The sequence below is a fragment of the Antedon mediterranea genome, chromosome 4, assembly GCF_964355755.1.
Source record: "Antedon mediterranea chromosome 4, ecAntMedi1.1, whole genome shotgun sequence".
Taxonomy (NCBI): Eukaryota; Metazoa; Echinodermata; class Crinoidea; order Comatulida; family Antedonidae; genus Antedon; species Antedon mediterranea.
In genome coordinates, this window is record NC_092673.1 from 6,909,010 (window position 1) to 6,936,075 (window position 27,066).

A 27,066-nucleotide genomic window follows, 5' to 3' on the forward strand; every position below is an offset into this window, starting at 1 on the left:
CATGTTGATCGTCTCCTGTATTTTCTTTTAACTCGTTTTTTAATTGCTATACTTTAATGTAATACGAAAGTCTACTTAGATGTACTGAGTTCTTTTAAGTAATAACATTATATTCGTTATTTTAATTGATTTCGACTCATACCAAGAAATTAATTTGGAATTAGGCCTACAGGTATTTAATTTATTTTTTTTAAACGATATCCATGAACGTTGTACCTAGATAACTTGAGATACTAGTTAGGTTTTTTTGTTTTTGTAATTTGTGTTATATGACAGCTAGATCCGATTTTAGATTCTATGATAGAAGGTCAAACAAACTAAATATCTCATTTACAATTGTCTCACTGGTAATAAATCATTCAGTTATTTCAATGTTTTACATTAAACAAATAATAAAAATTTAAAGAAAACAGCTTACGTTACAATGGACGATTGACTGCTATTTGGTGTGGTTTTAAATTGACATTTACAATTGATTTTTGTTTGACCTATAATAGAATCTAAAAACGCATGTCATAAACAGATATTATGTATTGTATGTATATAGGCTTGTATGCTACAATCTATCCGTCCGTCTTGTCCATCTGTATCTGCGTCTTCTAAAAACATCGCCATTCTTACCACATCTGACGACATCGCCATTCTTTTACCTCATCTGACGACATCGCCATTCTTTTTCCGCATCTGATGACATCGCCATACTTTTACCGTTTCTGACGACATCGCCATTCTTTTACCGCATCTGACGATATCGCCATTCTTTTACCGCATCCGACGACCACTTACCACTAACTTGACACCAACTCACTGAACCTTACAAACGATGTATGATTTTAAACAAAATACTGTAATATGTTTAAATTAATGTTAGGCCTACAAAATAGTAAACATATACATAAACGCCTATTTTTTTCGCCGGTAAAACACACGAGACTAAGGATAACATTTGTTGCGTTAAATGCGAACGTCTGAGACCAGAGAAGTTCCCCACGAAGGTACTTCCGGTAAGGTAATATTATTGTAGCAATTATAATCAATTAATACAAATTAATTACTTGGCCTGTTATCAATTAATAATTTTAAAAAGTTAGACAAAAAATGTGAAGCTGCTGCTATTAATATATTGAGTAAAACGTTGAATTGTATTATTTTGAAATAAATGCTAAATAAGTTAGTAAAACAACAATTTCCAAAATTCATTTTCATGTATCCAGTGTTGCTTAATCCACACACAAAAGAGAATATGATCGAAATTTGCAGAAAGAAGCAATTAAACACTGTTATTTCAAAGTTCGGAACATCCGTAATTACTACAGACAGTCGGCCTAATATTACGGACGTAGGGAAGAAGATAAATAGGGTACTACGGAAATAATTAAATGATGGGGAATCCCCGGCAAAATGCAATAATTACGGACAAATCAACGACCCATATGACGGGGTTTTCGACGTACTGTATCTTCTCAGACGCACATAAGCAATCCAAACAGTCAGAAATTCATTCTGAGCATTTTCAGAAACATATCTATAAAAAAATTACGCTGACCGTCGTTAAATTGTGCAAGGTTAATTTTACGCTGCAGTCAGTAAATTTACTTATTATAAGCTCTTCCAAACCCTGGACTTCTATAACGTTAATGGTTAATATATAAGATGAAACGGGATCTAAATTTTAATTTAGTGGCAAAAAAAACCCCATTTAGTATGAAATTAAGGGTGTTGCCCGGGCAACTGGGGAAACATCCTGCAAAGCTCGGTCACTTTACTCGACGTCAGCCACGCCTTCGTCTTCTATCACCTAGGACACGTGCGAACAAGGAGGAGCACAAGACTTGGCACCATCTGCCTGTGTTTACCAACAAAGCACCGGTATCGAATATAATTGGCATGTTCACACGCCCTCATCGTGCCATCCCGCGCCACTTGACCATTCATCCAGAATGGGAATAGAAGTTAATTTTAGCACGCGCGATAAACAAAAAACCGTTTGATATTTGTTTTATGTATTCTTTTTAACTATTTAAAACATGTACTTAAAATTTGTGTGAATAATATGGATTACTGTGCTATTTCTTGAATAATAATACTCATAAAAAAAATGTATGTTCATGTTTATTATTATACTCCATTTATGTAATAACATTCCAAATGAAGTTAGAGAGAGAGGGGGAGGGGAATAGGGATAGAGGAGAGAGAAAGGGGGAGTGGAATAGGGATAGGGGTTTAAAAGAACCAATATAAGTTTATGACAGCAACTTGGACAAACGATATGAAAGGTAAATTCTGGACAGTGAGATGGGTCATTTCTGAAAATGTATGTTTTCTTTCTGTTGTCGATGTCTTTCCAAATGCCTTGTAGAAAATAATAATAGTGATAATGATGGTGAGATATAAATTATATAGCGCCATGAGCGCTGTTGTGGAGTATAAATCTCCACCATCTCCACTGTGGACGTGGATGTTACACTTTTTCAACAGCACTCCTTTCCCCTAAGGGTCCCCTCATGTCGGTCACTGTGGACGTGGATGTTACACTTTTTCAACAACACTCCTCTCCCCTAAGGGTCCCCTCATGTCGGTCACTGTGGACGTGGATGTTACACTTTTTCAACAACACTCCTCTCCCCTAAGGGTCCCCTCATGTCGGTCACTGTGGACGTGGATGTTACACTTTTTCAACAACACTCCTCTCCCCTAAGGGTCCCCTCATGTCGGTCACTGTGGACGTGGATGTTACACTTTTTCAACAACACTCCTTTCCCCTAAGGGTCCCCTCATGTCGGTCACTGTGGACGTGGATGTTACACTTTTTCAACAACACTCCTTTCCCCTAAGGGTCCCCTCATGTCGGTCACTGTGGACGTGGATGTTACACTTTTTCAACAACACTCCTTTCCCCTAAGGGTCCCCTCATGTCGGTCACTGTGGACGTGGATGTTACACTTTTTCAACAACACTCCTTTCCCCTAAGGGTCCCCTCATGTCGGTCACTGTGGACGTGGATGTTACACTTTTTCAACAACACTCCTTTCCCCTAAGGGTCCCCTCATGTCGGTCACTGTGGACGTGGATGTTACACTTTTTCAACAACACTCCTTTCCCCTAAGGGTCCCCTCATGTCGGTCACTGTGGACGTGGATGTTACACTTTTTCAACAACACTCCTTTCCCCTAAGGGTCCCCTCATGTCGGTCACTGTGGACGTGGATGTTACACTTTTTCAACAACACTCCTCTCCCCTTAAGGGTCCCCTCATGTCGGTCACTGTGGACGTGGATGTTACACTTTTTCAACAACACTCCTCTCCCCTAAGGGTCCCCTCATGTCGGTCACTGTGGACGTGGATGTTACACTTTTTCAACAACACTCCTTTCCCCTAAGGGTCCCCTCATGTCGGTCACTGTGGACGTGGATGTTACACTTTTTCAACAACACTCCTCTCCCCTAAGGGTCCCCTCATGTCGGTGCTGCCAACTACTGTACTGTAATACAAAAGAACCCTTCTTTTGGGACATGCCTATAAAGCCTGGTTTCCATTAAAATCGCTACAGCGTTTCCATTAAAATCGCTACACGCGCAGATGTCGCCGACGCAATCGGGAAGGCTCCCCGATTCATCGCAGTCAAATCGGCAAAGCTCAACCATGTTCAAAAACTTTGCCGATTTTGTCGGCGATGAATCGTATACGCGTACCAAAGAATATTTAGCGCTCGATTGCGTACTAGATCCCGGATAAATTCTAGCGTTTCCATAGAATCGCTACGCTCTGTCGTGTAGCGATTTTATGGAAACCAGGCTTTAGATGTTTGGATGATGTATTCTGTAAAAGTTATAGTGCCCTCTATATTTTGGCAAACTCTTTCAAAAATTGCATTTAATATTTCCAGTACAGCTGTATCATCTCATTCAACAATTCTTTTTCAGGACAGTATTATCATACTGTTATAGTTATATATTAAAACCTTTTTTTACAGTTTGTAAACAAGGAATTATTACTATATATGATCAGTATCAATACAATTCAGATAAAAAGTTTTCTCCTTTCTGCCAACTCAACTCAACTGCAAAATGAGGGTACATCATTTTGACAGTAATATAAAAGAATCTAAAAATCTACTGGTCTTAATATTAATCATCTAAATCCAATCCAAACTTCTCGTACATTTCTTTTGTAGTTCTTCCCTCAAGAGTAGCTGAAATGAAAAAAAAAAATCCTTTTGAAAATTTAGTTTTTAAAGATGTATTGCCCCCCAAAAACATGAAAAAATCATATTTTAAATAGGTTATTTTGTAGTTTTAATGAATTTATGCAGAAAAAAAAAATTTTTAACTTATAAAAGGACAAAACAAACAGTATAGTAAAATTCAACCAAAAACCCATTGGTTGGCAGCCATTTTACTATTTTTTTGCTGTTAATAAAATACATGTTTTTCAGGAAAATATTTTGTTTTCAATCCAATTTTTTGTTCAAAATGAATAACCATTACAGAACATCAAAAAGGCATATTCAAAAAAAAAATGTGAAACAATTATTTTTTAAGGTGGACAATATGTAATTTTGTTTTGTGTTGTCATTAAAATTAACTTTATTGTAATGATGTTTGTACTATTTAAACCCTGAAAAGGGACAATCAACACCAAAGACTTTCAAAAAACCAAAACAACACTTTGCGCATAATGACATCACAAATTCTACATTGACCTTTATAAAGTTGATGCTTAATTCCTAAGGCCTCTTCTGCATGACCAATGTATGGTAGACCACAAAAAAGTATAACAAGTGTGTCCTGAATAGCAGACAAAAATCTCTTGACTGTTTATAGACTGCTATACCTGACCAAGGTCCAGACATTCAACAACAAAAGTAAAGCAATAGGGTTGGTAAAATTCAGTCCAAAACATGCAGAATTTTTTCCAAAATATGTCAATTTGAGGGCGCTATACTAATCCAAAATACGCGAGTCTTTCCAAAATACGTCGACTTGAGGGCACGATTCATTTTCCAAAAAAGCGAATTGTCCAAAATATGTCAACTTGAGGGCGCTATTCCTTTTCCAAAATACGCGATTTGTCCAAAATACGCGATTTGTCCAAAATACGTCAATTTGGAAAATACGTCGACTTGAGAGCACTATTAATTTTCTAAAATTGGAAAATTATCCAACTATTATCCACTATCAGTCCAAAATACACAGAATTTTTCCAAAATAAATCAACTTGAGGGCGCTATACTAAATACAAAATACGCGAGTCTTTCCAAAATACGTCAACTTGAGAGCGCTAATCATTTTCCTAAATACGCAATTTCTCCAAAATAATTTTTGGGGCACAAAATACTTCAACTTGAGGCTACTATTAATTTTCTAAAAATAGGAAAATTAAAACTACTTTTGTGGCGCTATTAATTTTCTACAATAAGAAAGTTATCCAACTACCCTTCCACTTGAAGGCACAGTTTTCAAAAATACGCGAATCCTAACCATTAGACTACTGGCGCTTTCATGGTACAGTTCAAACCTGATCTGATAGCTTTAAATACTTCTTCTAACCAATTATTGCTATTATTTTAATTACAATAAGTATGCTTTTTATTATTATATATTATATGAAATAACTATTATGGTAGATTTCAAACTTAAAACTTGGGTAACTTGTATTAGACCATAAGTACATTAAATTGAAAGCGATGTTGGTCTGTCGAGCTCGGGAAAAATATCACTTTTGTAGATCACCAAATATATAACACATATCTATGACTATACTTGTACATGCTGTTTTTGTAGCCGGTTTATGCCTCATTTAAACTAGCTACGTCTGGCAATGCAATCGTACATCGTTCCGACATTAATATAGGCACTGTCTATTAACTGATGTTGGCACATATTTGTTTTTATTCAGTAATAAATGATTACATTGAAAAATAATAATTGGCTACTCTATGATATTTTATTTACAAAAAATTCTGCCTTCCAATAATTTCATTAATAACTAAAATGTACTTGTTTGTTTTACTCTAAGAAACTTTTTTTTTAATACATTAAACTGTAATTTTACCTTGCACTCTTAATATGATACATTTGGAAAGGCTCTCGTATTTTGGAAAAAAGTTTGCCGCCCTTAGTTGACCAAACTTGGAAAATTACTAGCGGTCCCAAATTGACGTATTTTGGACAAATTGACGTATTTTGGACAAATCGCGTATTTTTGGAAAATGAATAGCGCCCTCAATTTGACGTATTTTGGTCAATTCACATATTTTGGATAATTTATAGCGCTCTCAACTTGACGTATTTTGGACAATTCACGTATTTTGGAAAATGAATAGCACCCTCAAGTCGACGTATTTTGGAAAGACTCGCATATTTTGGATTAGTATAGCGCCCTCAACTTGACGTATTTTGGAAAAAATTCTGCGTATTTTGGACTGATGTTCACCAACACGACTCAAGTAGGTGGAATAACTGATTACTTAAATACAGACTTTGTTTATGCTTGTTCAAACAGCTTTATGGTGTGATTAAGCTTGAATTACAAAATAATTTAGAATAATTTATGTTTATAGAGATACAGAAATTGGACTTTGCTAACTTATTAATAATAATATTTTACAAGTGGTAATTTGCTTTTGAATGTGTACAATGCTTTAACGAATTTAGAATTTATGACAGTCAGTGGTGAAAAAAAAATACTCTACCATGTAAAACAAACCATATTGAAGTCACATATGACGTTCAGCTATAAATGTGTGTAAGGGGCATTTTACAACTCAAACACCACCATTGTCGTGGCTACAATCATCACCCTGTAGTACATCATCACACTATAATCGTAACTACCATTATTACCAATACAACCATCAGCACAGAATATCTTCAACAACACCATGATTATCATCTTCTTCTAACTAACAATCACAAGAACTACAACCACTACCATCATCAACATCACCAGCATCATTACCACTACTACAGTATCACTACCATCACCACCACAACTAAAATCACCACTACCATCATCACCACCACCACCACTATCACCACCATCATTCCCACTACCTACAGTATCACTTCCATCACCATCACAACTAAAATTACCACTACCATCATCACCACCACCACTACCATCATCACCACCACCACCACTATCACCACCATCATTCGCACTACCTACAGTCACTACCATCACCACCACAACTGAAATCTACCCCAAACACTAACACCACCATCATTACCACTACCTACAGTATCTCTATCATCACCACCACAAATAAAATCATCACCACCACCACCATCATTCCCACTACCTACAGTCACTACCATCACCACCACGACTGAAATCACCACTACCATCATTACCCCCAACACCAACACCACCATCATTCCCACTACCTACAGTACAGTATCTCTATCATCACCACCACAGATACAATCACCACTACCATCATTACCTCCATTAATATCACCACCATCATTCCCACTACCTACAGTATCACTACCATCACCACCACAAATACAATCACCCCTACCATCATTATCATCACCCCTACAACTACGATCATTACCACTATCATCATCACCACCACTATAATCACCACCATTATCACCACTACCATCATTATCACTCACATCACCACCACAACTATGATCATAATCATCATCATCACACAACCACAATCACCACCATTATCACCAAGTATCATGACTACTACCATTACCACTACCACTTGCTTTATTTCACTATTTTACCTATTTTACCAAGCAACATCTGTCCAGCGTCCTTCAGTTCATTGTATTCATGAAGTTTCTCTATATGTACTTGTAGCTCTTCTTCCACAAATCCACTATTATAATAAATAATAATTATTATAATAACAACAACAGTAGTAATGACAATAATAACTATAGTAATCATAACAACAATTTTAAATGTAAATATGTATATGTTTGTATGATGTAGTATGTTTTTAAGCGGATATTAGCTCTTGATGGCATTTGCAGCAATAAAGAAATTGAATTGAATTGAATTATTAGGGGAAAAAACATTAACTTTGATTTGATTTTTCAAAACTGTTCATTTTTTTTATTATTATCTTAAGGTTTTTGTAAAAAAAAGTACAGTTATGGTACAGAACTTCAAATCATGGGAAAGGTTTTGTATACAATATCATGTACTGTATAAAATTCCTAACCCTAATGGTATAAAGAGAAATTGAATTACATGATGAAAAATAATTTGGTTAGGTGTTTGCACTACTCTGAAAATGTGTACTTTATTATACCATGTACAATGAGAAATTCGCAAGTAATTCTTGGGTGGGACTGCAACCTATGACCAAATTACGTCAGAGTAGGGAAACATCTGACAAACACTACAATCATGAAACATATAGTCGGTGATTTGCACATGTGATAGATATTAATTAGTACACATTCAACAAAGATAGAGAGGGTGTCTCTATGTTCGCTGATGATGATGCTTGTACTCGCTCCTGAGTCTTACTGATGAAAACCCAGAATAAAGAAGAAATAAATTATAGTAAAATAATACTTATTTATCATACACTATATACAATATCAGACACATATGGGCTGGCCCAATATGTCTGTGTTTCTGGAAAGAGCTGACTGTGTAACAAAAACTTTGAACTGTATTTCTTTATTACTGTAGGACTATGGACTGTAAAGCGTGGTTCCCACTGGCGACGCAACACAAGGACGTAACGCAACGCAAGTGAATTGACCAATCACAAGCTATGGCTTATTCGCTTGTGATTGCTAACTGTCTATAACTTCGCTTGTCATTGGTTAAACCGCTTGCGTTGCGTTTACGTCCTTGCGTTACGTTCTAGTGGGAACCAAGCTTAAAATGATGTCTGCTAATTACCTAATCTTAGGCATTAAAGTCTTCAATGCTAATTATTATTTTTAAGTGCATTATATTCATATTATCAACTTGAAAACTTACCATTTCCTAAGTTCTTTCTCCTCATCTTCCATTAATTTAATCTCTTCCTTCAGGTTAATAATCTCTTGTTGAATATTGTGTGGCACCTCTTCTTGTGGAGACATCTCACTGTCAAGCTTTTTCATCTATTAATTACCATATTAAGAATAAAAGAAATCTATTCATTCTACAAGTTGTATCCAAGACTACAATATGATTATGAATCATTAGGGTGAAACAAGCATCTAAACATGTTTGTTTTATTTTATACTGGGCGACCTCTTCAGTCAAAGACTGGTCTCCCAGAGGGCCCAGTTGGTGATCAGTGGCTGTGATGTACTAATACACCGGGGTAACCTCCTACTCGTCTCGAAAGATGTACTAGGTTCTTTAAAGTGCACATGAGCTAGTTGTGTACACTGGACCTACGGTTTATAGTCCTTATCCGAGAAGACTCGTTCTACCACCAGAACAATGGAGTGAGTGAGCCTCGAACCCCTGCCGATGTTATGGCTACGTAATTACGGTTCCACTGTCTTAACCGCTCGGCCACTCACTCTCATGTCTACAGAATCCCATATATAATCTGTTGTGATAACTTAACTATAACATCCAACTATGCCAAATGATAGAAAAATGATAAGTTTCCATTTAAATGAGGAGTGGTTTCGTTATAAGGAATTTGTTATAGCTTTACTTTCTGACTAATGCCAAATGAGAGGAAATAGAAGAATGATAAGTTCCCATTCACATAAAACTGGCTCCTAAAGCCACACCACAACGAGGTCTGACGAAACATCTTGTCTTAACTTGACTCATCAGTGCTGTCTGTTGACTTCCAACAAGATAGCATCTGGGGAAGATTTAGGTGGCCGAGATAACATTAAACATGTTTAATTTTCAACCGACAAGACGTCGCTGTCTAAGTTGAACTTTAGAATCCCGATTTGGTAGTTTATTTTTTTAAAAAGAGCAGAACATATTTACTACAAATTTCCGAGTTTGGTAGTCATTGTGTATGGTGTCACTATAGTTATCCACAGTGAGCAGTTTTGAATTTCTAAAGTCAGATTGAAACCCTGGTTGCATTTCTATTTTATATTGCACCATAAACTGGAATCAACCGGTCTTTTAAATTCAAAGAATCATTTTTTTTTTGCAAGAAACTACAATTATTTAAATACGGCTTAAGTAAAGCTTTCATTTCTTTACTCACCGGCGACTTAAACGTTGCCTTGAAATTTCTCTTTCTTGGGTTGGAATATCTTGAAACATATAAAACAAATAATATATAAATAATTTTCTTTACAATATGTGTCCATTTTTCTCTACATCACAGTAAACAAATTCACCATACTCGGTAACCAATCAGAATCGATTATCCTTCCTATTTGTTTTAGAGTGATGTCATCAGCATACACCTCTATCAATCTCTTACAAATTGACATTAGATTGATAGTGCTACTGCACTTCATTTAAGTTCACAATTAGTATAGTGCTCAGGTAGTACACATAATCTACAAACACGCTTTTGATTGAAAATTCTACACTGAGTATTCAAACACCTAACATTGTTAAAGCAACTCAGTTTAGAATGGATGTATTCAACTATTAAAAGCAAGTGCAGGTAAGTTTCTATAATTATAGTACATTAGGCCTAAAGCATGTTTTCTACTGTTTTCTCAGCAAATCCAATGTTTCACAGAGAAAAGATTGTGATGTATACACTACAAGAGCATTTTAATGCATGTCTGTTGAGCTTTTCAAAACATGATTGCTCATTAACAACGTCAAATATGTATTTGCTGCGCTCTGATTGGTTGCGCAATGTTTCTCTTCGTAAGAAGTAAAAAAAAAATAAAAAATTTTGCTAAAGTAAAAAACTGAAAGAATTTTGAAACATGTATACGCATGCATATTGTAAGTTTTGTAAAACTAATTGTTGGAAACGCTCTACCATCCCTAACATTATTGATTGCTTCTAGAACTAAACCTTTGTAGGTTTATTAATAATAATGAATGAATTAATGATTACCGCATGCCTTGGTTTATGACTGAATCAGGGTCTTTTGGCATTTTAAAGAATTTTAACGGCTTTTTAATGATTTGAGTTACTGTGTTCCTGTATATTTATATTGTTGTTAGATTCATTTGAATTGTTACTTTGTACATTGTTTACAGAATTATTCAGCCGTTGGCTGCTTTCTGTTTGTATTGTACTATTTATGTGTTTTTTTATGAATAAATACCTATATATATATATATATATATATATACATATATTAAGTTGACACTGATCCGTGTGAACACATTCGCCTAGTGGAAAACAGGCTTAAAGACACACATTTTTTTTGGGATCTATTTTAAGGTCACAAACATATTGTATTGTTACAAACAAATTATTATAGTAGTATACAAAAAAACAATCAGCAACAAGACAATGCGAGATGATCAAGGCGAATCTAGCTAGCGTTACTGTATTTTTGTATGTAATACCACTGTTACCAGGCTTGAAGTAGTTTTTTTTTTTTTTTTTAACCTTATTTTAAATGAGGGTGATCCATCCAGCTATTGCTTATCATCAGAGACCTTCAGAGGTTAACAAGACAAACATATATATATAAGATGCTTTTACATAAACAAAGTCTTATTACAAGTCTTTGGGAGTGGAGTTGTAATTTGGTCCTTTGAAAAAATCCTGACATGTGACGGGACTTGAACCCAAGACCTTTGGAGTCGTAGCCAAGCATCATAAACACCAAGCCACAACTCCACTCAAATTCCTACAATCCTAGGCATAGGGTAGAGTACATTAACATATAACTTGGGTACTTCTTTTTATTTTTCTCTCTTTATCATATTTAACTATAGAACATACTTTAAGACAAGAAATGACCTATTTTTATAGTTTTTAAGTAATATTATTATTTAAAAAACATTAACAACTGAAGGAAACGTGTCTTTAAGGTCTGTGAATTTAAAAAAAAAGGATAATTTGTTAGGTACTAAGGAGGTCACAAGAAAAACTATTCTATGCCTAATTAATCAGCTATTTTGTTATGATTTACACGTTGTGTCTATAAACAGCTACAAATTAGTAATTGCAATTGAAAAAATATCACAAACATCACAAACAAGTAAGGATTTATGCAGGCTGCTAGTTGCGCATTTTAAAATATGAATGATGTATTGATCCCCAAAAAATATGAAACCATTTCGCAGCTTAAAGTTAATCACTTTAGTAGAATAAACAGAACAGTATAAAAATAAAGTTTTTACATATAAAAAAATATGAACAAACAACGTCAGCAACAGCAAGTATGGATTCATGCAGGTTGCTAGTTGAGCATTTTAAAATTAATGGTACAGTATTGTTCCCAAAAAACATGAAAACATTTCGCAGCTTAGAAGTTAATCACTTCCGTCAAACACCAATTGACTTCCAGTCAATTTAACTACTATTTACTTAAATTTTTTTTTATTTCACGCTTAAAAATTGTTCAATACAACAATGTTATTGTTTTTATTGATCATTACGTCATTTGAGACTTGTAACAATAGTATTTTCATTGAAGATAATGGTTAATAAATGATTATCTTTTTGTTCTAGGATGAAAACTTTTTGAATTTCTTTTGTTTATTCCAGAAAAAGTGTATAATTATCTGTTTAAAGTAAGTTGTCCTTTATTGTGCATAGCATAAACAGGGTCCTGGGTTCAAGTCCCGTCACATGTCAGGATTTTTTCTAAGGAACAAATTACTCCACTCCCAAAGACTTGTAATAAGACTTTGTTTATGAAGAGCATCTTGTGTATATGTTTGTGTTGTGAATCTGATGATCAGCAATAGCTGGATGGATCACCCTCATTAAAATTAAATATGGTTAAAAAAAAAACAACAAAAAAACAGGCCTTATATCCTGTTTACACTGCAACTACAGTATTACCATCAGCATTATATAATGAAAGTGAGTGACAGCCACACAGTTTTAATTAATACAAGGCGCACAGTAGACTCATTCTGTTTGCGCAGTTTGAGAATTTCATTTAACACTAATTGGTAGTATTATTAAAAATTGTCATAGAGACAAATATCTCAATCATGGTGGTACGATCAAGAGTCCTGCTGTTTTCCTAAACACTTCAATCATTAACTTATTAGTTGGCTTCTTGCACAAAGTTTAATCAAACATGAACAGCAATATATCTATAATCGAAACTGTTACCTAAATATTTATGTGAATCTTATTAAGATTAAAAGCAAAAGTTATTGTATACAATATTATGAGACACAAGATACAAATTAATTTATTGGTTATAATGTTATAATCAATCATTTCGAATTGACTTGAGTGCATACAACAATTATCTCATCAGACAACAAGTAGACGAGACAGATTTATCTTTTTCAACCATTATGACATAAGTTAAAATAAAGATGTAATATTCATACAGGAACACAATGTTTTCTTAATCAGTGGGAAAAAAGAAATGCTAGTGCCAAAATGTATGGGCGGCCATTAGGGCTAAAATAGACAAACGTTGCCATATGAACAATTCCGCTCCGGTAAGCCAAACAAATGGCGTTAAAGACATTATTTTTCGATTGACAAACAAATATTGCCATATGAACAAATTGATGAAAGAATACATTGCTGTATGGTTAATTTGAAATATGGTTAAATTGTCGAAAGGACAAAATTTGGCATAAGGACAAAAATTGGCGCAAGGACAAAATGGCCGAAAGGACAAAAATTGGCGCAAGGACAAATTGGCGTGCAGTCTAACTAAATTTAAACGTTGAGGGCATCATGCAACCACTACGCAATAGGAAACGAACCATGAAACTTTTCTGCAAAACTTTTGATTGATTAGAGTCATCAACTCCGAGTAGTGTATTGTATGGCATCTCTACATACAGTAAAACATCTAAAATATATTGCACTTGATTTAGATTAATTTCCTTATTTTCGAGAGAAGTTGCACGGCACTGAATACTGTTTCCAAAGTTTGTTACAATTCTCACTTCCATGATTATTTTGTTAACCTCCGGCCCCATCACAGTGGTTTTAGTCACATGGTTTTAAAATACTATGCTGCCCTCAACGTTTAAATTTAGTTTGACTGTACGTCAATTTTTCCTTACGCCAATGTTTGTCCTTATGGCAATTTTGTCCTTGCGACAATTTTTGTACTTTCGGCAATTTTACCATACGGCAATGTGTGTCCGTACGGCAATATTTGTTTTGTCATTCGAGGAATTATTTCTTTAACGCCATTAGGTCGGCTTACGGGAGCGGAATTGTTCGTACAGCAACGTTTGTCTATTTTTGCCCTAATGGCCGCCCATAAAAATGAACAATAATTTTAAACAATTTATATAAACTTAAAAGTTCTATATTGTTTACAAAATTTTTCAAAGACACTATAAATTAAACAATGGTTTTAAAATGATTTTAATAAACATTATCATGTTTATTAATTATACATTGTACCTGTACCTTGAATCTTTTATATTGTGTTTTCATTTTGTTCATGAAAATAATGTCATGGTTAACAAAAATACTAAATTGCTCAATTCACAAACATTTACTATCATCATCCATTGTTAAAAGTAGCCGATCCCCCTCCCTCCACCCTCTTTAGTTTGCCAAGGTAATCTTAAGAGTACTTTTCTATAATAATGATGATATTTTAAGCTCATTGAACCAAAACCACTTTCAAAAGAAAAGTACTCCGGTCGGTGACACTCAATAGTTATGGTGTGAACGGTAAAATCTCCAGAGTTCATAACACCGGGGTTGAACAGCTGAACGTTCTACTGAGGGCGAACTGCGGGAACACACAGGTGTTTTGGTATGAAAGGTACAAAACTCCAGAGTTTTTAGGTTAAAATGTCATCCTCACATGATCAATCATTGCTTTAGTTTTATTTCAAAATTTGTACAAAATATAGCGAATCTAAAAAATAATATAGTATAAATAAAACAATATCTTCTGAATATCTTTGAATATAATTATTGAATTAAAAATATACTCAATTGTAAACAAACAAAACAGAGGGCGGTATTTATGATTTTATTTGAAAAAAACCCTGTTGTTGCCCTTTAGGTTGGTGTGAATGGGGTATCTTCAGAGTTTCTCAACGTTTTGAATGGTCTCCAGAGATCACCACAAAGTTTTGGTGTGAAGAAAGGTATACAGTATTATTGTTTTGGAATTGACCATAGGCAGATTTAGAGGCAAACATCCAACCCAAGCCACTACCCTAAATAAAAAACTGCAATGCAAAATATAGGAAATAATGTATTGTTAAGTTCATCACTTCATTTTATTTATTATTTTATTGATGTCTTTAGGCAGTGTGGCCAAGGATTACCAATACTAAATTAATCACTGTCCTATCAGATAGGTGGTAATCTGAATCTGAACCAGTTCAGGGGGTAACTCCCTACTCTTCTCGAATAATGAACTGGGTTTTAACTGTGTACACTGGACCTATGTTTTATAGTCCTACTCCGACTTGTTCCACCACCAGAACTAGGAGCGAGTCGGCCTCGAACCCTTGCAGATGTTGTTGACTCTTTAGGACATTTGACTCGCTCTACCTTTTTTAGGCCCTTTACACCCAATCCCCCACCCTTCAAAATCAATGTTGTCCAAAACTGGTATTAAAAATGAAATTAGTAGTTGTTTAAGCTCTCTTCTTGAAAACCTCAATTGTATATTACAATATTTTAATCTCAGGCCTTGTCTTTGAAGGCGAGCGAGTGTGATCACTCACCTAACACACTCCTAAACTGCCCTTGAGGAGTGAGATTTACAACACACTTAAATTTTGTAAATTTCTACACACCAAAATACAAACAGCACACCTACAGCACCCCTGAATGTATTGAGGAGTGCAATTTGTAGCAAACCTATAATTTTCAAAAAGACAAGGCATGTAATTTATTATGATTATATACTGTACTTTTATTAATTTCAGGAGTATTCCAGGCTAGATATAAAAATGGATGAAGCCAACTGCAGCAATCTTTGTTGTTCACAAAGAGACAACGCATCAGAAGATTACGATAATGTTTCGGTGATTCAGTCGGTTATCATCGCTCTTTTGATACTACCAACCATTATCGGAAATCTGCTAGTTATCACGCTTATCTGTAAATACCGCCCTCTGCACACAATGACATCTGTACTTCTAATGAATCTGTCGATTGCCGACTGTGGTGTTGGAATTTTCGTCACACCTTTCGCTTTTCTTAACAGCCTGTCTACAATAACCGACGTAACCGGTCTTTGCAAAGCTAGTGGCATATTGAATGTAACATTCTGTCTGACGAGTACGACAACGCTCACTGCGATTGCAATAGAGCGATACTGTGCAATTACTCAGCCTTTTCGGTATCACAAAATTGTGACACAACAAGGGCTTACGATAACCATAATCCTAATATGGTCACTATCTTTCTTATGGTCGATAATTCCTTTCGCTTTTGACAACAACTACATATATTTTCCAGACAACTACGTCTGCATTCTTGATTTTTCAAATTTGAAAATATTCTCAAGTTTAATAACTACAATTTGTTTTGTAATTCCATTATGTACAATTTCATTTTGTTATATTTCAATTTATATAGTTGCTAAGCAACAGTTGAAAAAGATCAATGACATACAGGTCGCAGGTCATCGACGATCTTGCACGGATGAGCCTAGTCTACAAGAAACCGAGATAAGCAATAATGCCATAGAGAGCGAAGAATCTTCACGGAATCGACGAACATCACGGTCTAAAGGAGTTCAAAAATCTCGCAAAAGCAACGGAATAACAAAATCAACTAAAACAATTAAAGAACTTAAAGCCGCGTTCACACTATTAGTTGTAATGGCTATTTATCTTATTTGCTGGTTACCGTACAATTTAGGAATCATATGTCACATATCGGAAGATTGCAGATGGAGCTGTATGTTTTATCGTATGTCAACTATCCTAGTCCTTGTCAGCTCAATGTGCAATCCTATTGTGTATTTTATACGTTTTAAACAGTATCGTAAATATCTCAAGATGATGTTCAAATGCCAGAAAAATGACAATCCTATTGTAGTATTATCAATACACTGATGTTGTCATTTTAGAGAATTGCTAAATTGGTTTTGCGATTCATATCTATAAGCCTCAGTCAGTAAATTAATGTCTCCCAAATGTTTAGAATAAATCTAATACTAGAATCGGGTAAATACAGTATCATTTAGTTTTGTACTTGGTTCATATTTTTTTTGGTACCTTGCTTTCCAAAATTTATTAAAAAATAAATTGGCTGACAAAGTACTGTAAGTTGGTCTGAGGAAACTTTTCACACCGTTTCCTGATGTCTCAAAAATGAAAAAAAATGAAAAAATTCGGTAAATGTTGAACTTTTGTGTTACTGTAATTTACTTGTTTGCATTGTTGTAAAAAATCTGTATATATTTATTAATTATTAGTTGTAAATTGTACATCTTTTTTTAAATATTTCTGTTTTTGAATTAAAAACTTTCAATAAAATTTGATTGATGCATTTCATTTCTTGACAATTAGTACGTAGCTTAGTCTTGATTTATACGCATGACACGGTTACAGTCCCGCGGCAGCACATAAAGTCAATATTTCGTGTTCATGCGGCTGTTGATTGCCACATAGCCGCATGGAGCATTGTGAAAACAAAACACCGATGTTTAATTTTTGATTTGCCGAAACTGGACTGGAACAGGTGTAGAAACCCCTGGACAACGGTAGTACTTAAATAAACTAATGTGTCATACTGTACCATATCAAAGCTTCTGGTTGCTGAAAGTATGATAGGCCAGGAGGACATCACCACCCATCATATATTATTTTATAATACCACACTGTCTGCCCTGAATTTATTTTATTTTAATTAAGAAGAATAAGGAAACAAAAATGTTTGTACTTTACCTATTTGGTGTAACATTACTGCAAGGAGGAACAGTAGAGACTGGTCTTGGAGATTCACCATGCAGTGAAACTGATTCCCGATTGCACAACGCCTTGGACGTGGTGTTGGGACTTCTTAGCCCTACTACAGAGGTTGAGTTCATTTCAGGCCCAGCAGGAGAACTTGAGCTGGAGGAGGGTGAGGCTGCGGCAGGTGACAGCCACTTTCGGCTAAGTCCAAGAGACCTTCGTTTAGACATAGAATTTGACTTAAATTGAAGAGGAGTAGTAGACATTGTAGCTGTTACTTTGATCTACACTTTTTGTAGAGATTAAAAATGACGACGGAACATTATTCACGTCATTTTTAATTCATATTTTCGCGGTTTAGAAATGTTTTCCTCCATATTTTGACTTAATCACTCATGCATATCTCTTTTTGTAGACAACACTCCAGAGGGGGTACTAACAGTTTTTAAACTTTTATTTGGCGGAGGGTTCGCAAACAAACTGCACGAATTATTTTGACTATAAGTACTAACAATTATTGATGGTACCAGTTCCTTAAAATGAACATAATATGCAAACTCATGTTACTCGAAGGAAAGTTAAAATCATACATCGTACAATGTTCTCAGAACAAGTCTTTCTGTCTTTCTTATATATACATTGTAAACATAAATACATAATTATCAAGGGAAGGGCTAAAATACTGCCCCGGCTCATAAACATTGAAGAACAAATAGTTAATAAATAAAAAAATAAAAATAAATAAGGGCAACCTTTCTAAACTTAATATATACTTAAACATTTTGTTCTCACTTTCTCTCAAATATTATAATTCTCTTTTGAAACACAAATAATATTATCTTAAACAATGGTAGATAATTCAAATGTTGTTATTATCATTTTTTCAACTGGCGTAATTATACAAAATGTTTGTTTTATCTCAAATAATCCATTTACGAGGATTTGAATTACGGTATTTCAGATAAAAAAACGTTACATGTTATATTTTGCTAATGATTTGAATAATTTCATTGAAAATAGACACAGCTGATCATGAAAGGTGGTACTAGGGGGTGGGGGGGGGGGGATACAAACACGTCACGTGCACAAACCGGATACAACGTTAGGCGCGTAAATCTAACTTCCATGGTTATATTGCGCATTATCAATGCGTGCGTTGTAAATACCATAGTAACCTTGCATGTTGCATGGTAACTGCCTCAAAACATTGAGATATTTATGTTTTACTTGTCGAAGTACAAACAGAGAAGAGCTGCATCAAGCATATATTTTCACTGAAATAAATCGAAAATTGTAAGTTTTATTTATTTTTTTGTTTATATATTTAAAACAAAAACAATTAATTACAGTAGGAAGAAAAGTACGTTGAATGAAAGTGAGTAATTAACCATATAAAAAGTCTCATCACATAGACATTGATAGATGTAACCGCCAGGTAATACTAATAAACATAGGCATATCGCTAGTCTAGTACATATTTTCTGTTGGTATCCTGTGTGATACTTAGGCCTAGGTCGGTTATCGGGAGATCGATTAAACCACGAAAGAATAATAATTTATTTGGTAGCAAATAGGCCTAAAAAACACGCACACAAACAAAAACCAAAACAATTTGGGCCTAGGCTAGTGTACAGTATATTAGCAATCGGTACCCCACATTTGTCATGAATATGGCGCTGTGCATGGCTGGGACACATTCACCCATCATCAATCATATCATACCTTATTACACTCTACTTTTAGAACCTTACTTATTGAATAACATTTTGCACAAGATAATTCATATATTTCTTTAGATATAATTCAAAATGTCAATGAAAACGGACGATTTAAATGGCTGGAGCATCTATGACCATATTGAGGAATACAGAGGAAAGCTTGGCCTAAAAGGTATGCATCTGTACTAAAATAATTTAATGCATTTTAAAGTATATGAACGAATAATACAAATAATTATAATAATGTGTGACGTAGTCTGAAGAAACCAAAATAGTTTGAAGTAAGATAATATATTATTATTGAAATTAAATCAATAGACGGGTAATGAATATATTCACAAAGAAATTTTGTTCAATATTTTTTTTCTCCAAATATTATCATTCGTTGACTAGCCACCATGATTACTATCAGTTATCCATTATTTTAAAAAAATGTTTAATTTATTTTGTTATTAATTTATTTTATTCAATGCTTTATACATTATTTATATGTATGTATGATATTTAGAACGTGACCACAAGGCGTACTATGAGAGCTCCCAATTCAACAAGAAGATGAACGAAGAAGAAATATCGATTCTCCGCCGCAATCTGAAAATGAAGAGGGTTGATCTTTCGGAACACACACGTAATGTAAGTGTAGTAACATTACATATTCTGAATCATACTCCTATAGGCCTACATAATAATTAAATTCATTATATTATACATATATTCATTACTATTAACAATTATCCTATAGAGAACCCCTCTTAAGGGTAGACCTAATTCGGGACCCATCAAACTCTCTGCTGGGGTGTCCTCTGAATAGGGATTGGTCGTATACGGTATACGAAATGATCCATTTAATAATGGTGTTCCCTTGATACGGGGTGACAACTAGTAGTTCAAATTCAAATAACATTTATTTCATTAAATGCCATACAAATAATACACAGCATAACAAATGAGGACCAAATAAACTTATATCAATCAATTCAAATGTTGTATTATTCATGGTAGATAAAAACAAATTAACAATTTATAAAACAAATTATTATTTTTTCCTACAAGATGATCCTAATTTTTTTTATTATCTGAAAAGGGAGATAAAAGAGTTATTGTTGATGCATTTTCTGGAAGAAGGAAAGATCAACTCGCCTTTCGAAGAAAGACAGCCGAGGTAAGATTCGAAATGTGAACAACCTAACAACTGCATGAGTGTAACTTTAAACTGTAATATAATAATATTAATACAATACAATACAATACAGTAAAATTAAGGGAAAATTCTGAACGATTACGAATAGGAGGCTAAGGAAACACAATTTAAAATTAAATGTTAAGAAACACTGTTGTGCATTGAGAGAAAAATATTTCACACGTACTTAGAGTTAAGAATGAAGCTTCTTCAGAATCGTATAGGTTTAGGCCTATTATCCGAGGTGAGTGATCCTTAACAAGGGTGGATCAATAGGTGTACCAAAGTAGGGCTTTCTACTCTATTTGAATTTGATTAATGATAACATTTTTCAGTCTGCTGTAGCCGAAATGGATCAGAAAACATGTGAGAAAGCCAAGTATTTAAACGCGTTGATGTACGAACGCAATGAGAAAGAAAAACGCGTTCAGGAGTTGGAAACTACCTTGGAAAGATCACAGACGCAGGCCGACAATGAGGAAGATATGTTCGAGAAAAATGAATTAAAAGTAAACATATTATACTCAATTACTTAAACAAAGCACTCATACCTTACAGGCGAAGTAATACGTAGCTAATGATTACGTGTTAGTTAATAAGCTTTATAGCAATATTAGTTATTATATCATGATAGTGTATATAGTGTGTCTAGATGGGATATAAATATAATGTATTTAATTTTGTAATATACAGTCTATTCGAATCATCGAGAACAATTTGGAAAAAGCTGACACTAAATATCGAACGGCAAGAAAGATCCACGTGAACTACAAAGAGATTGTAGCGTGTCTTGAAGAGGTACGTGGGCTCTGATAACACATAGGCAGATCCAAGAAAGATTTCCAATGAAGGAATCCACTTCTGTCTAGGGCCATCGGCCCATGGTTTCCGCTATTTACCAAATATTTTTGATAAATAAATAAATAAACCCGGTCTGGTCCTAAAATTTGAAAGTACAATGCCAAAAAAAAAAGGAGATAGAACATAGAGTTATTCAGCTCTTCCACAATGTTTACGCTTTGGACCCCCACCCTAATTTAAAGATACTGGATCATTCGCCACTGACGAACCAACCTCAATACTTAACACACAGTAAGCCGACGTTGATAAATAATGATATGAGCAACTAAAATGTTCATCAGTGCTTTTAAGCAAAAGAAAATATTCAAAATTTAAGCACATGTTTACTCTTAAGTCCAGCGCGATCGAGCCTTTAATTTATTAAATATGCAAACCACTATATACTCTTCATGTATTCCGCAATGCTATTAGTTTTATATGATAAAGACAGTAGCGAGATTTTGTTTCGGGAAAGAGGAACAATACAGTCCCGATAATAAAAACGGCTCAAACGCATTAGCATATTAATCTTAATTGTATTTAATTAAATATTATACCGTTTATTCTCAAAATTAAAACTTGTTAATAACTTTAAATATAAGAATGGTGGTCATCTGTCTAAAATTTCAAATTAAAAACTAGTAGTAAAGTGTATACATCATTTTCACGGGTGGATTGCTATAAAACAGTCTTAACTGATGGTCTTAACTCCCCGATTAAAGCCGGCTTTATCAGATAGACGGTCTTACTAAAGCCACCCCTGTTAGACCATTGCTATAAAACAGTCTTAGATAAGACCGCGTAAAGTAACAAATTGAGGGCGTACTTTGCGCGTAGAATACCAAATAAGGTAATGTTCGTCACGCTTGTTCAATTCACAATCATAACAGTACGTACATTTCTACGCGAGAAAATCCATTCTAGGCCTATAAGAATAAAATCATCGTTATTATTTGATTTAACACTTAAAACTCGTTCAATTGGTTGTCTTTGACGATAAATAATACGTAAAAGCAACAAAAAGAGAGGTTTAAGACTGTTTTAAGACTCCTTCGAGTAGGCTTTAATTTTAAAGACCGTTTACAGGTTAGACCGCGGTATAGCAATGGTCTATAATATAAGACTACTTGCTACGTCACGAATTATAGCCGGCTAAGCGCTAAGACCGATTATAGACCGCTTATAGCAATCCACCCCACATCGTGTGTCTAACCTTTACATCTATAGGAAAGCTTGACGTTTCCAAGGAAACTTAGAGCATTGGAGAAAGCACTCGAACATCAAATCCGGGAACTCAGAGAATTGAAGAACATTAATAAAGACGCACACTTGAAAAAAGATGTCGCCAGGGTAACTATTAAAGAGTGTTATGATAGTTAATAAGTCTAACAATTAATTGAATTCAAGCAGTTACGTCTCTATGACAAAATCTAGACACATTCTCAGCTCAGTAATTGTTATTTTTTCATAACAGCCCTAGCGCAAATTAATTAAATAGGTTATATAAATTATATTGAAAAATTCTAAATAATAATCCTAAAAGCAGTTGTAAAAGTAGTACATCTTTCTAATAGTTTTTTAAAAATATTTTATGTATGTAATGTATAAATATTAAAAATGTATTTTCCCCAAAAAACAAGAAAATGAAGGTTAATTAAATCAGGATTTGAATGAGTTATTTTGTATTTGAAGTTTTAATAAGCTTAATCACTTAAGATACTGTTTTTATTTATAAAATTACAAAATAAAATGGTTAAATTCAACCAAAAACGCATTGGCTGGATTTACTAAATTGTAAAGGTTAATTATATTTTTGTCGGTCCAATTTTGGGTAAAAGTGAATAACTATTATGTAACATTAAAATAGCATATTCAACAACAAAACAATGTTAAGGTTTATTTTTCAGGGGACAACAACTTCAATATTTAGTTTTTCTTCTTTTTGAAATGTATTCTTGATAACTTGATAACTACTTTTAAAACAATCTTTCAAGCTTTAAGCATCATAACTAAGAACTTATAACACAAGAATCTCCTGTTCTTCAATGATCATAATCTGCTATCCCATTGTCACTTTTCTTTTTCAAATTGATTGATGTGTGATTTTGATTTCTTTGCTTATGGATCAATCAAAATTAATAATATTATCATCAGAAAATAATTTGTTTGTAATAGGCTGAACTTACTGAAATTGAGCAACATATTATGGAGGCCAGACGATCACGTGAAAAGAAGCTTGTGCAGATGAAAAAGAAGGCTGAGAAACAGAAAGAAATTGCCGACAAAGTCGATAGACGGGCACGTGCTTTCCTACAAACGGACGAACAGACAATCGGTAAGTTATTTTATACTAAAAGACAAAAGACAATGCATATATGGGCACATCACATTGTTTAGTTTCACAATGTTTAATAGTGTAGACAGAGCTTAGATTATTCCTTTGTGTCGACTGATACGGCAACGACAGGGGCTGATTTGGACAAAAAGTACACCGGGGTAACCCCCTACTTTTCCGGAATTTAGTGAGGGTGCCACCCCTATCATTTTATTAAGACTTGCGTCGGTCCATACCGCTGAACAACCTGTTTGAAATTGTTTTTTACAGATCCTCAGCAAAAAGCAAAACAAGACGAGACCTGTTGGAAGAAAGTCACCAGTTACGAGGACGCCTTCCAGCGCATCAAAGACGCAACAGGTGTATCTGACATCGAAGAGATACTGCAGAGATTCCACGGACAGAACCACACAATGGAGCATTTGGAAAAGCAGAAAATATCGGTGGAGAAGCAGAAGAACTGGCTAATAGAACAGAAGAGCCAGCAGCAGAAGCAGTATGAAGCTATGAAATACAGCGGTGAAAGCAACATGTCGCAGTTAGTAGCCTACAGCTTTTTAATTAAATTTCTTAAATTCCTTAGTAAAATGGTGGGAATGTGGCGCTGCTATATTGGGTTTACGAAAAGAGAAGTGTATCGACAATATGCTTAGATGCATTCCGATGATGATAGACATAGACATGATGATGATGATATGATAATGACGATGATACAGTCATGCGTGAATGTTAAGTATAAGTATAAACACGTCATGTATGTGTGCCAAAAACAAATAAACCGAAACTAGGGTGTTGAATACTGTTAAGCTTATAAATTGCCTCTTTCATTCACCATTGTCATAGGTAACGTATCATCGATGTATTATTTTGTAATTGATAAAACCGCTAGTATGTTCTAATAAAGGTATTGATAACTTGTTAACAGGGGTGAGCAGATGCTGGAAAAAATGCATGATCACCTCAAACAGCAGACTGAGAGGGCTGCCTCGCTTAACACGCACATTGACAACGCAACTCGCACAACAGTGGATATCATTAGTGGCATCAATCATCTCTACGAAACATTTAAAGATGTGAAACTTAAACCAGTAAGAAAACAAAAGATATTTACTCTACCCTTCCTTCGATATAATTCCGATACGGTTGGGAAGTGGGCTACATTTGTAATTTAAAACCGTTTCGTCTGAACACAGAAGAAACTAAACCGCAATTTAACTCCGATACATCGCAATTTAACTCCAATATCTATGTATTATAATCGCATTATCGTTTGATTTTGTAGCCAATGAGGAACAACGCTTTCAGTGGGGATTCTCTAGACCAACTTGCGGTCTCAACTAACAAACTAGCCAAACTGATGTCCACAGTTTCAAAAACGAAAGATGTCAAAATTCGACATACAGCCGAGTTCAGTGAATTTATGGAAAATCGTCTGCCAAATGAAAATTTACGCATACGCATCCAAGATACAGTACCTTACGAAGACGGTAAGTTGTTTAAAATATTAAATCTATAAATAAAATCCATTGGCATTGCATTGATAATATAAATAGATAACGGAGTTTTGTTCTCTGTGACGATTAGGGTTTTTTCGCCACGCTCATGATATGGGTGCCGCTTCACATCAGGCCACACATAAAAAGAATACAGTATTCAAAGCTAAGAATTTAAATACTCTACACACGTTGCTTTCTAAGAAGCTTTTACGAGAAAACCGGGGTGGATAAGCCGATGTAAAATCTTTTACAGATACAGATTTAGGGACCTTGGGATTTGCCAAAATATAGGATTAAAAATAGTTCATATGAATAAATTGTGCGCATGTAGGAGACATTTCGACGGGCGTCCTTACTATTTTCAACAATGCAGTCTCGGCGCCGAATTCTGACTAACAACACACTAATGCGTAGATATAACTAATTGTTGTTGTAAATCGGAATGTCTCTTAGGTAACAGTACAGGCTATTCCTACATTTATCAGCTTTTTCTTTTGTAAAATACACAATAACAAAATAAACTAACTTTGTAAATATTTTTTATATTATAGATGACTTTGGCTACGACAGTCAGGACAATGAGGACATGCTGACCAATAATGACATCAAGTTACAAGGTCAAGTTCTGATGGACCAAAGGAAGCTAAAAAAGAGAGCACGACGAGTTAAAAGACGATAGAAAAGAAAACAATCAAATTGAAAATTAAAGCTATCAAAGTGTTACTAAATGTAAACAATGATTCTATTGATGTAATAAAATAAATAAATTATATATTGAAACGTCTTGTAATTAAAAACATGCCAAAAAGAAAACCAAACAGAATTAGGTAAAAAGGTACTATAATATTGGGAATAATATCAGGAAAGACTGTATGGCAATGGGGTTGTGTTTCCATCCCTTCCTTCTCTAATGAATTAAAACATGAAAGCAAAAAAATCGTTGCTTAAGCCTAGACATGAGAAATGATGTGAAGCATGAAGGAAAAATAATCTTATTATAGGTGAAGGTTATATCACATGGCCAATCATAATATTCTATCACTATCACCATCATCATCGTCACTATCACCGCTACCGACATAACCCCCACCATTGCCAGAACCACCACCACCATATAACAACCATAACCACCACTACCATAAACAACCATAACCACCACCACCATAAACAACCATAACCACCACCACCATAACAACCATAACCACCACCACCATAAACAACCATAACCACCACCACCATAAACAACCATAACCACCACCACCATAAACAACCATAACCACCACCACCATAAACAACCATAACCACCACCACCATAAACAACCATAACCACCACCACCATAAACAACCATAACCACCACCACCATAAACAACCATAACCACCACCACCATAAACAACCATAACCACCACCACCATAAACAACCATAACCACCACCACCATAAACAACCATAACCACCACTACCATATAACAACCATAACCACCACTACCATAAACAACCATAACCACCACCACCATAAACAACCATAACCACCACCACCATAAACAACCATAACCACCACCACCATAAACAACCATAACCACCACTAC

The 27,066-nt window shown here is 34.6% G+C and overlaps 3 protein-coding genes across 4 annotated transcripts; 2 read left to right on the top strand and 1 right to left on the bottom strand.

Annotated features, from left to right (window-relative positions):
• Positions 1–2,170: 2,170 nt before the first annotated feature.
• Positions 2,171–18,314, bottom strand: LOC140046509 (DNA repair protein SWI5 homolog). 2 transcript variants are annotated; one of them, XM_072091173.1, is made up of 5 exons: positions 17,902–18,314; positions 10,160–10,208; positions 8,965–9,089; positions 7,755–7,840; positions 2,171–4,192 (listed from the first exon to the last, which is right to left on the bottom strand). In XM_072091173.1, the coding sequence occupies exons 1-5, from the start codon at positions 18,174–18,176 to the stop codon at positions 4,128–4,130; spliced, it is 600 nt and encodes a 199-aa protein (XP_071947274.1). In that variant the 5' UTR covers positions 18,177–18,314; the 3' UTR covers positions 2,171–4,127. The 2 variants fall into 2 exon arrangements, with proteins under 2 accessions (XP_071947274.1, XP_071947273.1); XM_072091172.1 differs by having other exon boundaries at positions 7,746–7,840.
• Positions 15,955–17,067, top strand: LOC140046576 (beta-2 adrenergic receptor-like). The gene has a single exon (XM_072091274.1). The coding sequence runs from the start codon at positions 15,955–15,957 to the stop codon at positions 17,065–17,067; it is 1,113 nt and encodes a 370-aa protein (XP_071947375.1).
• An 830-nt stretch (positions 18,315–19,144) lies between the features above and the next one.
• Positions 19,145–26,259, top strand: LOC140047963 (outer dynein arm-docking complex subunit 3-like). The gene is made up of 12 exons (XM_072092994.1): positions 19,145–19,203; positions 19,707–19,800; positions 20,137–20,261; positions 20,713–20,790; positions 21,144–21,317; positions 21,502–21,606; positions 22,876–22,998; positions 23,824–23,983; positions 24,254–24,521; positions 24,909–25,071; positions 25,266–25,470; positions 26,031–26,259. Exons 2-12 carry the CDS (start codon positions 19,719–19,721, stop codon positions 26,156–26,158), a joined length of 1,611 nt encoding a protein of 536 aa, XP_071949095.1. The 5' UTR covers positions 19,145–19,203; positions 19,707–19,718; the 3' UTR covers positions 26,159–26,259.
• The last annotated feature ends 807 nt before the right edge of the window (positions 26,260–27,066 follow it).

Bases quoted from the DNA above. Each gene is read 5' to 3' on its own strand.
- LOC140046509 (XM_072091172.1), bottom strand. From the start codon at position 18,176: ATGTCTACTACTCCTCTTCAATTTAAGTCAAATTCTATGTCTAAACGA. The intron at 10,209-17,901 runs GTAAAGTACAAA...ATATGTTTCAAG, and splicing joins AGTAATGTTACACCAAATAG to ATATTCCAACCCAAGAAAGA. The intron at 9,090-10,159 runs GTGAGTAAAGAA...GGTAATTAATAG, and splicing joins AGGCAACGTTTAAGTCGCCG to ATGAAAAAGCTTGACAGTGA.
- LOC140047963 (XM_072092994.1), top strand. From the start codon at position 19,719: ATGTCAATGAAAACGGACGATTTAAATGGCTGGAGCATCTATGACCAT. The intron at 19,801-20,136 runs GTATGCATCTGT...TATGATATTTAG, and splicing joins AGGAAAGCTTGGCCTAAAAG to AACGTGACCACAAGGCGTAC. The intron at 21,318-21,501 runs GTAAACATATTA...TGTAATATACAG, and splicing joins TCGAGAAAAATGAATTAAAA to TCTATTCGAATCATCGAGAA.
- LOC140046576 (XM_072091274.1), top strand. From the start codon at position 15,955: ATGGATGAAGCCAACTGCAGCAATCTTTGTTGTTCACAAAGAGACAAC.